Source organism: Antennarius striatus, chromosome 16 (genome assembly GCF_040054535.1).
Source record: "Antennarius striatus isolate MH-2024 chromosome 16, ASM4005453v1, whole genome shotgun sequence".
NCBI classification, from domain to species: Eukaryota; Metazoa; Chordata; class Actinopteri; order Lophiiformes; family Antennariidae; genus Antennarius; species Antennarius striatus.
This window is the reverse complement of record NC_090791.1, coordinates 1,197,160-1,210,975: the sequence shown is the minus strand read 5'-3', so window position 1 is coordinate 1,210,975 and position 13,816 is coordinate 1,197,160. Positions and strand designations below refer to the sequence as shown.

The following is a 13,816-nucleotide window of genomic DNA, read 5'->3' as shown; positions in this document are numbered from 1 at the left end:
TGTTTTGTAAAGTACCTTTGCAAAAAAGCTGCAAAAGTAGAATACATTAATATTTTATTATCAAATGAAATTTTATTCAAATTCCTGGCAGAACATGACATTGATCACATCTACCTGTGCAGTGAGCTTAAGGTGTCCCATCCCTCCCCTTCCTTTTTGATCAAATGATGAAATTATAGTCTTTATAGAACTTTGATCATCAACAACCAATAAAATAAAAAACACAAAAGTCCACTGAATCCATTTAAGTCAACTTTTATTCATTTCAGAACTTAATTGAGTTGAAACAGACACGACAAGAAGAACAAATAACTCCAGGGACAGAAAGAGGAACAGGCATATTTACAGACACCCCACACCACATACACGAGGGGGCTCGATCAGGGAGCTAACACACCTCAGTCCAGGTAGCAGCGGTACAGCAGTAGGCTTAACTAGAACCGGCTTCACTCCTGATTAAATCCAGTTTTGTTTTCAGCACTCTTAAATACACCCAAAGCAGAACAAGCAGAACAAACACGACTCAATCTATGAGGTTAAAACGATGCAGCAATGCTTCAGTAGTCACTCTAGAGGGGGCGGCGTCCAAACGTAGCTCCGCCCCAGACGCCGCACATCCAAAATAAAACTGTCATGTGGGGGGGGGGGTCTTCTGTGTGGGAACATGTGTTAACGTCAAACGTGGTCGCTGCATGCAAGATGATTCAATCCAAAAGTAAAACAAAGGTGAAATGCTGAAGTGCGGGGGGGAAATGAAACTTATTGAACTGATGAGTGAAAATAAAAATGTGTCTCGTCCTCCAATCAGAGGCCAAGTTAAAAGGAAACCTCATTTCCTTTTCGTCTTCCTTCCGCTTCCCATCTCGTGTCGTTGTTCTTCATCCGGACACCCTTTTCCTCACATCCGTCTACTCGTTCTTCTTCTCCTTCTGTTTGAGCAGCTTGTTGATCTCCCTCTTGGCCATGGTGGAGTATTTGGAGATGATGCCGTGCTGGTTGAGGCCGGGCAGCAGCAGCAGGAGGGTGACTGTGGGACGAGACCGCAAACCGTTAAAAGCAGAGTTGTTAGACAAATGACAACAATGTTCACACGACCAGAATCAGATGATCTGATCCATTGGCGTGTATAAAACAGCCTGAAAGAGGTTCCCTGTATCAGTGGTTCTGACTGGAGGCCGTCAGCCTCATGTCTGCGTGTGATCAGGTTAGTGATTCCATTTAAAAAAAAGAAAAAAAACCCATTGCGAAACAACTGAACCAACGAGCCGCAGGAGATTTGAGGTTGGAACCGGGAACATGTCGCATCGCAGTCACACGGCCTTTGACTTCGCTCCGGTTTGATCGGACAAGTCTGGGCGTATGCGTGCGATTGGCCCCTTCAGGCGGACGGGTTTGTTCAAATCCACCTGGATGGAGCCGTTTCTGGTCTCGCTGCATTTTTCCTCCTGTTCTGGTTCAGAGCGATGCGATCGACTGCGTCCTGAACGCACGCATCGATCCACGTTGCTGCAGGAGGAATGAATAACGAGCAGAACTCATGATTGGAACCACAACTTCCTGTGTCTGCCAGGTCACGTGTTCCTGCTGCTCACTGATTGGTTTGTTTGACTCCTCCAACCACAAGGGGGCGGTCTCAGCTGAGACCAAACCATCATTAAAGCAGCGCCATCTTCTGATTCTCATCAGCCTTCAGTTCCTTTTGGAGTTTTTGTTCTTTACGTTAAAACAGTGACAATCACATGACGACACGTTTAAATTCTTTAAACCATGAATGTTTAAAGAATTTATCGGCTTTAGAAGCTGGAATGCGGCGACAGACTCACCGATCAGGTAGGTCAGGAACAGGTTGTGCACCTGCTGTCCGATCCAGGCCACCGCCAGCAGGCCGCTGATCACAGAGGCGAAGTACTGCAGAGAGGAGAGTCGCGTTACAGTTAGCACACGGCGCTAAACAGAGCTAGCATCAGTGAGTCCAACATGACCTCTGTTGAGTTCTGATGACAGAACCGGCATCACTAAATGAAACAGGAGCTAACCATGTGGCTAACCAGCTAAACATGCCGTCAGAATCCCAGGTGCCCCAGCGGTGACCCAGTTTGGGCTCTGCTAACTGGAGCAGCGGTGCTAAATCAGACGAGGATATTTATATCTCCAGCGCAAAGTTCACGGTTGTGATAATCAGCGCTGGGCTGGAACGCTGCAGCCCGTCAGGACCGGCGTTTCCCAAGACTTTATTCACCATTTTGGGCTTCTCCTCCTTCAGGGCGCAGATCCGCTGACACCAGCCGACCACACGGCGCTGGCTCCTCACCAGGTTACCGCAGATGTCGTGGAAACGCTGCTGCTGCTCGGTGGTCCTGTGTGTGGGGGGGGACACACACAGAAGAGACAGGGTAACGGGTCTGAACCATGTTTTAAATGAGTGGATTCTCTCCTCCACATCTGTTCGAGTCACTCCTGACGTGTGTGGAGACGCTTTCCTTGGTCACATGACTACCTTCTTAAAGGGGCCGCTCCAGCCACTAACACATAATACATTAGCGCTAAAGCTAGCAGAACTAACAAGAAACAAACGGTGTGACGCTACGAGGACGCTGCTAATAAAGTTGATACAAACTGGATTCACCTTTATCATTAGATTTAGAATAACAGTTTTTCAACTGGTCGTATTTTGTTGTGTTTGTCCGCCACAAACATCTGTCCAATAAAATACCGTCTGACGTCAAACCGGTCCGTGGAGAGAAAAGGTTGCTGACCTCCGAGTTAAAGGAGCTCATTATTCAAATATCCGTTTCTCCTGAGGATGAGTTCCACAAACAGAAGCTGCTCAAAAGTGTCAATTGTTTCATGAAGTTCAAATTTAACCGATGGGATGTTTTTTTGAGTGTTTACCACCTTCATGAAGCGACGAGGACCGTCAGACTCTGCTGAAGGATGAAGAGCTGGGAGCCTCCTGCATTTTCTGCTTAGCCCTGTTTTTTTATTTCTGTCCTTGTCAGCGAGCCAAACGGGAGCCGTGACCGGACTTTAAATCCGCCTGCAGACCCGAGCTGCACGGCGTCGTCTCAAAGAGTCTGAATCGGACGGTGCCGATCGGAGCTGCGCTCTCCTGGCGCACGACTGAGAGAATAAAACTGTGATCAAAGCATGTGAACCTATGATCCGCTTCACGGACCCAACGACACCCCCCCCACCTGATCCGACTTATCGCTCCCTCCGTGCCTCCCACTCCGTGCCTTCTGCTCCGCTGGAATGCGCAGCGAAGCAGCAGCTGCTGATGACTCTGAATCATCCGCTCAGAGGACGTCCTGGACAGAAGACGGACGACTAACTCCATCCTGCCTGGTGTCCGATTCCTACAACGGACGGCCTTCACCGGATCTCTTGAGATTAAAACAGAACCCGACAGAACTCTGATGGGTTCTGTTCCGTTTTGATCCTCTCCACGTCAGACGTAGGAGTTGAAAAGAAGATGTTCACACAAAAGCATCTCAAAATCCCAAACAGAGGAACCTTTCACAGGCAGGAGACAAACATCTCACCCCCCCCCCCCCCCATGTGACCGGGCCCCTCAGGCTCTCACCATTTATTAGAGCCAAAGACTCTGGGGGCCAGGGTGGGCACCAGGTAGTCAGCCAGGCAGAGCAGCATGACGGTGCAGGAGAGGCCGGTCAGCACCGACGGGTCCAAGTAATAAACCAGCCTGGAGGAACAGGAAGTGGTGAGGACACCCATTAGCTCACAGGAAGAGATTTACATCATCCACGGATTTAAAACGATTGCTTTAGCGTGAAAATTATCTGTAAAGAGAAACCTTTCACTTCCTGTGTCGGAGAGCTAACCAGCAAGATCAGTTCACAAAACCTCGTCTGATGGAATCAGAATATTTTTCAACCCGAGCGACAATTCTGTTCGATCCTTCGTTTCGCTGTTCAGGAAGGAAATGGGTGTTACGCCAGTAATTCACCCAGCATGCAATGGACTCACAGGAAGAGCACGGTGGTGGCGCCGACTAGGGCTCCGGGGAACCAGGGTTTCTCCCAGCGCAGCACTCGGTCCCCGGCCAGGATGACTTCCCCCCAGCCCTGCAGCTGCTCCTCCAGGTGGGCCGTTTCCTGAGCCTGACAAAACACAAGCGGGTCACATAACAGCCAGGACCGATCGAGCTAATCAGGTACTGGCTGGAGCTGCTCGGGCGGGTTTACGTCCTAGATAACCCGCTTTAATAAATATTCACCCTAAACCCCTGCTAGTGATTTAATATCCGTCGTCGTCCTCTAAAAAATAGTTGTAATTCCAAGAATGAATCAGAAGAAATGTTCCACCTTCTGTTGTGCGAGTGCAGTCGGGCCAGTTTAAGGAGGGAGGTTGTGTCTGAGCATTTCTGTTTGTTGGTTGCTGTGTCAGCAGAATTAGACCAAAGATTCTTGACTGACTGATTGGAAAATCCTGAGTGACAGGTGTCACTTGGGTGACAGGTGTAATTTGTTGGTGCAGATGCAAGATTTTATATTTTTTAAAGCTCACTGTTCTAAATCTTTCAAAAGGATAAGCTGTACTGTTGATGTTCTGCTGGGAGACATTCTTCTCTTTAACTCCAATCTGCTTGATTTAAAACTTTCAGTCCCTTTTTTTAAAATTGCATTGAAATTTTTGGATAATTCTACTTATAAAATATACAAATAGAAATAATTACTGAAGGCAACTCAGCAATTATTTGGCATGTAGTGTATATTATAGAATACACTCAATTCCAATGTAGGATTAATAAAAATAGGCAACAAAACAAATCTTCGATGAAATTACAAATTCACTTCGCACACATGAGAAAACCTGAACGGATTTAATTATTATTTTAGTAACGGTTTTTTTTTAAAAATAAATGCAGTATTAATTATTGATCAGCTCCACTAAAGTAACGACGTGACGCTGCAGTTTTCGCCTCCATGACGTTCGTTCACGGGCTTTAAAAGTTTGCGTTCGTTCGCTGCTGCGCCCCAAAGGGGAGCTAACTGAAGCTAACGGAAGCTAGCCCGCTAGCTTAGCGGGCGTTAGCCGCTGTCACCGTCTGCCTAGCGGAAGCACTTTGGCAGATAGTCAGATAAGAGATTAGCACCAACCTGCTAGCGGGGCTGCTCGTTTCGTGCGGTACAAAGTGCACGAACCGAAAACACGCACTAACGCGGGGCCAGATTTGGCTGCGTGGACGCAAACAGATTAGCAACAACAATTTATGCTAACGTGACTGTTCTGACATTCCGTTTTAATCCATTTGCTGAAGAAACGGGATAATACTCACCAGCAGATTTACGCTTTTGTTGTCGCTTTCTGCCATCTTGACTGATCCTCCGTCGTCAAAGTGAATTTTGTGTCTACGTGAAGGAACCCGAGCCCGCAGAGCCCCGCACTACACGCCTCTCCCGCTGGCTTCGGAGTCAATAACCGTCGAAGGCTGACGGGTTGCTTTTATATGTCAAAATGTGCGTCAGAAGCCGCCGATGGAATTCTGGGATGTGTAGTTTTTTTTTTCACTCGTTCAAACGTGGGTTCACAGTTTGGAGCTCTGGTTGGCTCTGCCAATAAAATAAAATAAGATAAAATAAAATAAATTAAATTTTGAGTTTTTATATTAAATTAAACATGAAAGTCAACATGTCCTCATGCTTGTATTAGTTTCTTTAGTGTCTTTTGTTTGACAGTTCGAGTGTACATTTGAATCTATCGACGATACTATTATTTTACCTTATCTATGATGTACGTTGCTCTATTTTACATTGGAGAGAATGTGATATTTAACAATCATTCTCAGAGGCAATGTTATTTTAAATAAATGCGAACCCTGATGTAAAATGTATTTATTTATCATTCTCATTAACCGCTTCTTCCACCTTTTTGAGAGCTATACTACTCTAACTTGGCAATTTCTCTTAGGACAAACTACATGACGCTTACCATTGTTGCTTCTTGAAAAAAAATCTCTAACAAATAGTTGCTTTCGAAGTGTTTGAGCCTCCTCTTGTCAACCGACACTAATAGATAGATAGATACTTTATGCTCTTATATTAGGATATGCTCTCCTTCTCGACTTTAAACATTGAGATCAAAAGAATAATTTTATGATGTTAGGCGTCCTTTCAAGCAGATATACCCAGGATGTAGACTTGTTCAATCTCAGCAGATTTACACAGCTGTAAAAAGTCTGGGACACCTTTATCAGTTTGCGAAACAATTATTCTGAGAGAGTGAACTCTGTACGATAATTGTCCGATCTTTACCGCAGCCTGTGAACGCACCACATTTTAAACGTGCGTCCTCTGCGTCTGACGTCACTGGGTGTTCGCGTACGGTTCGTCTCGTTCTCGATTTGGTCGTGGATCCGACTTCTTAGCGGAACAGTTATTCTTGATATTTTTTGTATTTTTGAGAAGGTTATTGGAGCTTCCGGTTTGGCATCTTTTGGATATTATCGATCGACTGTTTCCATCGGGTATCGTTTCCCGTCTCTCCCGGAGAAATCACTGGTACGTTACGTATACGTTAACTAGCTAGCTAGACAGCTAGCCTACCAGCTAGCTAGCTATCTGAGATGGGAATTGTTAGCTGCGCACCGATGTGCGTGGGCCCGTGGACGAGCTGCCCGTCGATCCACTCATGTCTTTAATATTTAAATAAACAATTAATGGTTTTCAACCCAGTTTTTTCGATCGGTTCTAATTCCCTGTTCGATGTTTCTCGTAGCTTCTATGATAAATCTGTTGCTCCACATTCAGGCGCAGCGTCGGGCCTGTTGTTCCACACGTGCTAATGCGCGTCAAAATGATGGTTATCGTCGATAAATTGGTGAAATCCGGTAAATTGAATTAAATTAGATGTGATTTGTTCTTTGTGGTTCCTCCACCTGCTGCAACGTGACGCGGTGTGAAACCCGCGGGCCGCACAGAGCAGTCACCGACGAGCTGCCAGTGGTTCTTTGTGTTGGATCAAACTGTCTCCCTGTCTGCATCCTGTCTGTCTGCTGCCCTCACGGGGTCTAGTTACCCTAATCAGTTTACCTGGTTAGTTGTGTCCCCATCTCAGACTAGTTCCGTCCTTCAGCTCGTAAACTGTCAAAGCGATGAACCTTGAAGCTGATGCTGAAGCTTTAATAAACCTCTGTTCATTTAAATTCAGGGTTTTGTCTTTGACCAGTTTTTCTCTATATGTTGGATATTACTGGTTTACAAGTGAAATAAGTTTATATCCACATCTGTTTATGCATTTGTCAGTTTAAAATCACACATTCTTCACATTTAATATTAAATACTGCATTTAGTCGGTGCTGCAGTTTTGAAAGCCTCAGCGTCCTGCATGCCATCATCATCATCAGGTAACAGACCAGATGTGGTTCACATTCTGGGCCTTATAGAGCAGCAGCAGAGGCCAGGAGGATGTTCTGGTCGGGTCTAGATCTCCATCAGCTCCCAGACGTTCACCACAGCAGACCCAGAAGACCCAGAAGGATCATGATGCTGTTCGGTGGAGCCCTGAAACCAAACAGGACCTTCTGGGGCCTTTGGATCAGCGGAATGTCAGGAGGAGGAGGAAGAATGAAGCTGATGAAGTGTGGAGGGGGGGGGGGCTTGCGGCCAGAAGAAGTCCAGGATCATCCTGGAGGTGTCACAGTCACCTGACTGGAACCTGTGGGAATCCTCTGGTGGGATCTGAAGGAGGCGGCTGCAGCAGGCGAAGCAGGAATATTCCAGAACTGGGGGAGCTGGTCATGAGGGATCGGATCTTTAGGAAACGGTGGAGTCAGGAAAAACAGATTTAATGTATCTGATCTGTGGAAACTGTTCTGGTGTCAGTCGATTGTTTTTATGTGAGGGATATTATTGACCCTCGTGATCCATCACCACCCGCCGGCTCAGACCACTTCCTGCCTCTTCTCCTGCAGAGCCATGTACAATGGGATCGGCCTGACGACTCCACGGGGCAGCGGCACCAATGGGTACGTCCAGCGGAACCTGTCCAGTCTGCGGGTCAAGCGTCCGCGGGATGATCGCGGCGGCGAGCGGGACGAGAAGGACCGGGAGCGGCTGGAGAGTCAGCTCAACCGGCAGCCCAACGCCGACATCCTGGAGCACCAGCGCAAGAGGCAGCTGGAGGTGAAGTGCGCCGAGCTGCAGGACATGATGGAGGACCAGGGGTAAGTCCAGAACCGGGCCGGCCGTCGACGGATGTGGGTTCTAGTCCTGCGGGTCTGAGTGTTCTTTCTTTCGCTCTGGACGATCAGGTACTCGGCTGAGGAGATCGAGGAGAAGGTGAGCAGCTTCCGGATGATGCTGCAGGAGAAGGAAGAGCCGGCTCCCGCCTCCAACGAGAGGTCCACGTGAGTCACGAGCGTTTAGTGGATCAAAAAAGTACCCTGACACTGAAGAACTCGGACACGACGTGATGATTTAACATGTTTTGTGTCCTCAGGGCGACGGAGACCCACGCCCTCGCCGCAGCCAACCAGCAGAAGAACAGCCGCCTGCGGGCGGCGTTCGGGATCTCCAGCGATTACGTGGACGGCTCCTCCTTCCACGCCGACCGCAAGGAGAAAGAGAAGGAGAAGAGGGAGCAGGAGCGTATGGAGAGGGAGAAACTGCAGCAGCAGAAATACACGTGAGTGTGTGACCAACCGAGTCGCGACCCTTTACGTTGACCTTACCAGCAGCTCAGGCTCTGCTGTCGGTTCCTCAGGTTGGTGGAAGATTCAGACCCGTCGGATTCTCCTCCCAAGAAGCGAAGCCGCAAGAAGAAGAAGAAAAACAAGATCAGAGACAGGTGAGGAAGAGGAGCGGGGGACCGTCCCGTTCCGTTACCGCGGTCACCTTCACGACAGCAATGAAGAGTTCTGACATCCTTCTCTTCCTCCCGCCAGCAGCTCAGAGAGCCCCTCCCCTTCCCCCCGGCGGGAGAAGAAGAAGTCCAAAAAGAAGAAGAAGAAACGGTATCCCATCATCCCTCTCTTCTCTGTGGCGTTGTTCTGTTTGTTGTTGTTGTTGTTGTTGTTGTTGTGACGTCACTGACTGAACGTGTTTTTCAGTGACGCGTCAGAAGAGGAGGAGCACAGGTAGGACCAATCACAGACAGCTGTTGGTTCTGCTTTCACTGCTATTCCAGTGTTGAACTTGTCTTCTCGCTCCTCACCCCCCCTCACCCGTTCCCCACCCCCCCTCACCCGTTCCTCACCCCCCCTCACCCGTTCCTCACCCGCTCTCAGCTCCTCTGAGGAGAAGCAGAAGGTTTCAAAGAAGAAAAGAAAGCGAAGTGCCAGCCCCAGTCCTCCAAAGGCCAAAGCAAAAGCAGGACGAGCCCGGGGCGCCTCGTCCAGCTCCGCTCACAGGTAAGATGTCGTCGTCATGGTAACGGCACACACAGACCAGGGCGTCCGTCCCGACACGTTTGACTTCAGATCTTCTGATGATTTCGTTCATGAATCTCGATCCGTCCGTCGCCGCAGCTCGTCTCCAGCTCCAATGAGGTCACGCCATCAGGACCAAAGCAGGAGGACGGCCGACGACGTGAGGAAGGGGAGGTCACCTGACAGGAGCAGGCGGGGCCACGAGGAGCACAGAGGAGAAGGGGTGAGGCGCCGATCGTACACTTCTCACCCGCTGAGTCCAGAGCCAAACGTGACGCCGATGTTTTCTTTCCTGTCGTTCAGAAGAAGCAGAAGGAAGTGGAGAAAACCTCCACCAGGAGGAGGCACGACTCCTCGTCCCCGTCGCCGCAGACGCAGACGGAGAGGAGCAAGGAGAAGGAGAGGGGGAGGAGATCCAGGAGCAGGGAGGTGGAGAGGAGACGTTCAACCAGCAGAGACAACGAGAAGGGGAGGGAGAGGGAGCGAGGGAGGAGGTCCAGGAGCAGAGGGATGGAGAGAGTCTGGCAGTCCAGGAGTAAGGAGGTGGAGAAGGGGAGGCCAGCGAGGACGACGGACGGAGGGAGAGGGAGGAGGTCAAGGAGCAGAGACGAGAAAAGAAAACGTTCGAGGAGCAGAGACGCCCAGAAGGTCAGGCGGTCCAGGAGCAAGGAGGCGGAGACGGCGAGGGAGAAGAGGGAGAGAGCAAAGGAGATCGCTCCTCCGAGGACCAGGCACGACTCCTCGTCTTCTCCTTCTCCTCCCCCGAAACAGGAGAGCAAGAGGGGGCGGAGCCGAGACGCCGACCTGGAAAAGAGCAGGAATAAACTGGACAAAAAGACCAGACGCGACCCATCCTCCTCCTCCTCCCCGTCCCCCACGCCTCCCACGAAGGCCGGGAAGCAAACCAGCGGCGAGAAGGAGCGTCGGGCCGCTTCTCCTCCTCCGCCGCCGCCCCCCAACAGGAGAGACGCCGGCAGGAGACTGGAGAGAGACGCGTCTCCTGTCCGACAGAAAAACGACCGCAAGAGAGACGGAGGCCCGTCCCCGTCCCCCGCCTCCCGCGCATCACCCCCCGGCAACGGTCGTCAACGAGAGAGGGAGGAGGAGAGGAGGAGGGAGAGCGTGAAGGAGAGGGAGAGGGAGAGGAGTGCGAGGGAGCAGGACAGACGAGATGAAGACGTCGGGCGGAGGAGAGACGAGGAGACGCAACGCTCAAGACCCCCGGAGGGGAGCAGGAGGTCAGAGGTCAGCCCGGAGAAGAGGAGCGCCCCCCCGACGAAGGAGAACCCAGAGAGCAGCAGTGACAGTGACAGCGACAGCTCCTCCTCCTCATCATCATCTTCTTCTTCCTCTTCCTCCTCATCCTCATCTTCTGAAGATGAAGGCAAGGTGAAGACATCAGTGTCGGTGGGGAGGGAGAAGAGCAGCCCCCCAAGAGATGAGGCGTCGGCCATCGGGGCTGCAGTTCAAAGGTATTTGTCCAATGGGAAAGGAGAAAGCTCCGCCTCCGACGGCGAGGGACTCAGACGAGCCAAGAAGGAGAGAGACCCCCAACCCGAGAGGGTCAGGCCCCCCCACAGAGACCCCCCCCAGCCGACCCGGACCAAAGGAGAGGAGCGCTACAGTCCCACACAGCTGGACAGCCCCAGTCCGCCTCCGACCCCGCCCACCAGAGAGGAAGCCACCAGGGGGTGTGGCAGGTTCTCTCCTGAGGCCGACGCCGACAGGAGGAGGATGGAGGAGAAAGGTCGGCCCCGAGAGAACAGCGCAGCCGCGAGGCCGGCCAGGTCCCGCTCTCCAGCCCAGAAAGGCTCCGCCCCCACCTGTCGCACCCCACCGAGGCAGTACCAGGAGCCCCAGAGCCGAAGGAGGAGAACCCCACCCCCTCCCACCTGGTTGGACCGGGACAGAGAGAGAGACAGAGGGCCGGAGCGAGGGGCCAGGAGGAGCAGGTCCAGGAGCCCCAGGAGGCGGGGCCTGTCCAGATCCAAAAGTCCAAGGAGGCGGGTCCTGTCCAGATCCAAAAGTCCCAGGAGGCGTGGCCTGTCCAGATCCAAAAGTCCCAGGAGGCGTGGCCTGTCCAGATCCAAAAGTCCCAGGAGGGGGGGCCTATCCAGAACCCAAAGTCCCAGGAGGCGGGGCCTATCCAGATCCAAAAGTCCCAGGAGACGGGGCCTATCCAGATCCAAAAGTCCCAGGAGGCGGGGCCTATCCAGATCCAAAAGTCCTAGGAGGCGGGGCCTATCCAGATCCAAAAGTCCTAGGAGGCGGGGCCTATCCAAGTCTAAAAGTCCCAGGAGGCGGGGCCTATCCAGATCCAAAAGTCCCAGGAGGCGGGGCCTGTCCAAGTCTAAAAGTCCTAGGAGGCGGGGCCTGTCCAGGTCTAAAAGTCCCAGGAGGAGGGCCTTGTCGAGATCAAAAAGTCCCAAGAGGCGGGGCCTGTCCAGATCCAAAAGTCCCAAGAGGCGGGGCCTGTCCAGATCCAAAAGTCCCAAGAGGCGGGGCCTGTCCAGATCCAAAAGTCCCAAGAGGCGGGGCCTGTCCAGATCCAAAAGTCCCAAGAGGCGGGGCCTGTCAAGATCCAAAAGTCCAAGGAGGCGGGGCCCCCCCAACAGGTAAGGGGGAGTGACCTTTAGCCGTTTTCCTGATGATTTCTTTTTTTGACCTGCTGACTTCGGGGTTTTCTGTGCTCTTCCCCCAGGATTCGTCTGACTCCTCCTCCTCAGCCGCAGAGGCGGAGCCTGTCTCTGTCCAGAGCCAGGGAGGCGGAGCTTGAGAAGAGCAGGCAGAGGGAAGTGGAGGAGCAGGAGCGTCTGCTGCCGAAGGCCGCTCCTCAGCCCAGCAGGTCTTCATCCTCCTCATCCTCCTCCTCCAGCTCCTCCTCCTCGTCTTCATCCTCCCCTTCCCCCCCGCGGGAGAGGCAGGATGCGAAAGCCCCAGCCGAGAGAGACAGAAGGGCGGGGCAGGGGGAGGAGAGGGAGCTGAAAGGCCGCGCCCCCTCCTCACAGGCTCCGCCCAGAGACTCCTCCCACGCCGCAGCAGGTCGAGGAGGTTCTCAGTCAGACTCCAGGCGCCCCGACGTGACGGCTAGAAGGTCACCCCCCTCCATCAGCCAATCAGAAAGCAGGCAGGCCCGCGGCCCGGCCAGGCAGGAGTCGCCAGCCACGCCCCCTCGAGCAGCAGAGAAGCCGGTTGGACGAGCCGCCGTCAACGGGAAGGAGGCTCCGCCCAGCAAGAAGAAGGGCAGCAGGAGCAGCAGCTCCAGCTCCTCTTCCTCCTCATCCTCCTCCTCTTCATCCTCCTCATCCTCCTCTTCAGACAGTTCTGACTCCGAGGCGGAGCAAGTTAAAGGGTGAAGTAAAAAGAGACCCCCCCTCCCCCCAAAAATGATCAAAGTGCTGATCAATCGTGAACACGATCAATAATCCATTGGTGATGGTTTCTCCCCAGGAAAACAGAAAAAGCTCAGAGCTCTTCCTCATCGTCATCGTCAGAGAACGAGAAGGAAACGAAGAAGAAGAGGTGAGGAGAGGAAACCATCCTGATCAATGAATTCATTGATTATCTAATCGATTCATGTAACAGGAAGTGATCGACAGCAGAGACGACAACCTGGCTGATCAAGTATCAAATCAGTCCAGAGCGTCTGTAGTCAATCATTAAGGATTTATTGATTATTGATCAGTGGGTTAAATCAGACAGTGATAAACTAATTTATAAACACCTACAGATGTTTATAAATCGATCAATAACGTGTGACGGTTTTGTTTCACAGCGCCGCCGGCTCCGGGAGGGTTCCTGCTGATTCGCTGAGAGATTCCCGCTCGCTCAGCTATTCGCCTCCGAGGTACATGAGGGGGGCGGCGTCCTCACAGAGCCGCAGGTGTGTGCGCCGCTAACTCCACGGATTGTACAGGTCGCCGTAGCGACGGGCGATCCAGGTGTTAAAGGAGTTTCTACTGATGTAAACTAGAAACGGGGCGTTCAGGAGCATCCGAATGTTTATTAATCAGCTGCTCTGCGTTTTGTTCTCTCCTCAGCAGCGGCAGCCGGCCGTCACCGAGCCGCTCATCCAGCAGCAGACACAGGAAGTGACTGGCGCCCCGAGACGCTCCCGCCGCGTTCCGTCTTTGTGTCTGAGCCCAAACATTTAAGCAGTCGTCGTTTTTTAAAGCGGAGCTCGGATCAGAAACGTTCCCAAACCCCGAGTCCGGCTCGACGGAACCGCCGAGGCTCCTGTTCCTGTGCTGTTGTTGCGTTCGACCTGTAGATACGAGCTGTCGTCATTTGGTCACCTAGTAACAGACGTGTGATTTACTCCTGTGAGTCAAACTGAAATGTGCATACATTTTTTTTTTTGTTGAAAATGGTTAATAATAATAAAAAGAAATTGTACATTTTAGTTGTGTGAATTTGTCCTTTTGGCTC

At 51.7% G+C, this 13,816-nt stretch overlaps 2 protein-coding genes across 4 annotated transcripts; one reads left to right on the top strand and one right to left on the bottom strand.

The window, feature by feature from the left end:
- Positions 1-239: 239 nt before the first annotated feature.
- Positions 240-5,458, bottom strand: arl6ip1 (ADP-ribosylation factor-like 6 interacting protein 1). Its single transcript, XM_068337615.1, has 6 exons — positions 5,300-5,458; positions 3,988-4,121; positions 3,584-3,703; positions 2,240-2,357; positions 1,824-1,908; positions 240-1,027 (listed from the first exon to the last, which is right to left on the bottom strand). Exons 1-6 carry the CDS (start codon positions 5,333-5,335, stop codon positions 909-911), a joined length of 612 nt encoding a protein of 203 aa, XP_068193716.1. The 5' UTR covers positions 5,336-5,458; the 3' UTR covers positions 240-908.
- Positions 5,459-6,331: 873 nt separating this feature from the next.
- Positions 6,332-13,790, top strand: srrm2 (serine/arginine repetitive matrix 2). Of its 3 annotated transcripts, none has more exons than XM_068337543.1 (14): positions 6,332-6,521; positions 7,934-8,185; positions 8,273-8,368; positions 8,461-8,646; positions 8,725-8,808; positions 8,909-8,974; positions 9,071-9,097; positions 9,248-9,370; positions 9,488-9,611; positions 9,692-12,003; positions 12,090-12,740; positions 12,839-12,910; positions 13,164-13,271; positions 13,429-13,790. In XM_068337543.1, the coding sequence occupies exons 2-14, from the start codon at positions 7,938-7,940 to the stop codon at positions 13,481-13,483; spliced, it is 4,152 nt and encodes a 1,383-aa protein (XP_068193644.1). In that variant the 5' UTR covers positions 6,332-6,521; positions 7,934-7,937; the 3' UTR covers positions 13,484-13,790. The 3 variants fall into 3 exon arrangements, with proteins under 3 accessions (XP_068193644.1, XP_068193643.1, XP_068193645.1); XM_068337542.1 differs by having other exon boundaries at positions 8,906-8,974; XM_068337544.1 differs by having other exon boundaries at positions 8,906-8,974; positions 13,164-13,329.
- Positions 13,791-13,816: the final 26 nt, after the last annotated feature.

What these genes read in the sequence shown, in the direction of transcription:
- arl6ip1 (XM_068337615.1), bottom strand. Translation starts at nt 5,335, where the DNA reads ATGGCAGAAAGCGACAACAAAAGCGTAAATCTGCTG. An exon ending in ACAAAAGCGTAAATCTGCTG is followed by an intron (nt 4,122 to 5,299) that starts GTGAGTATTATC and finishes GTGTTTTGTCAG; the next exon opens with GCTCAGGAAACGGCCCACCT. An exon ending in GTTCCTGACCTACCTGATCG is followed by an intron (nt 1,028 to 1,823) that starts GTGAGTCTGTCG and finishes CTCGTCCCACAG; the next exon opens with TCACCCTCCTGCTGCTGCTG.
- srrm2 (XM_068337542.1), top strand. Translation starts at nt 7,938, where the DNA reads ATGTACAATGGGATCGGCCTGACGACTCCACGGGGCAGCGGCACCAAT. An exon ending in TCAGAAGAGGAGGAGCACAG is followed by an intron (nt 9,098 to 9,247) that starts GTAGGACCAATC and finishes ACCCGCTCTCAG; the next exon opens with CTCCTCTGAGGAGAAGCAGA. An exon ending in GCGTCCTCACAGAGCCGCAG is followed by an intron (nt 13,272 to 13,428) that starts GTGTGTGCGCCG and finishes TTCTCTCCTCAG; the next exon opens with CAGCGGCAGCCGGCCGTCAC.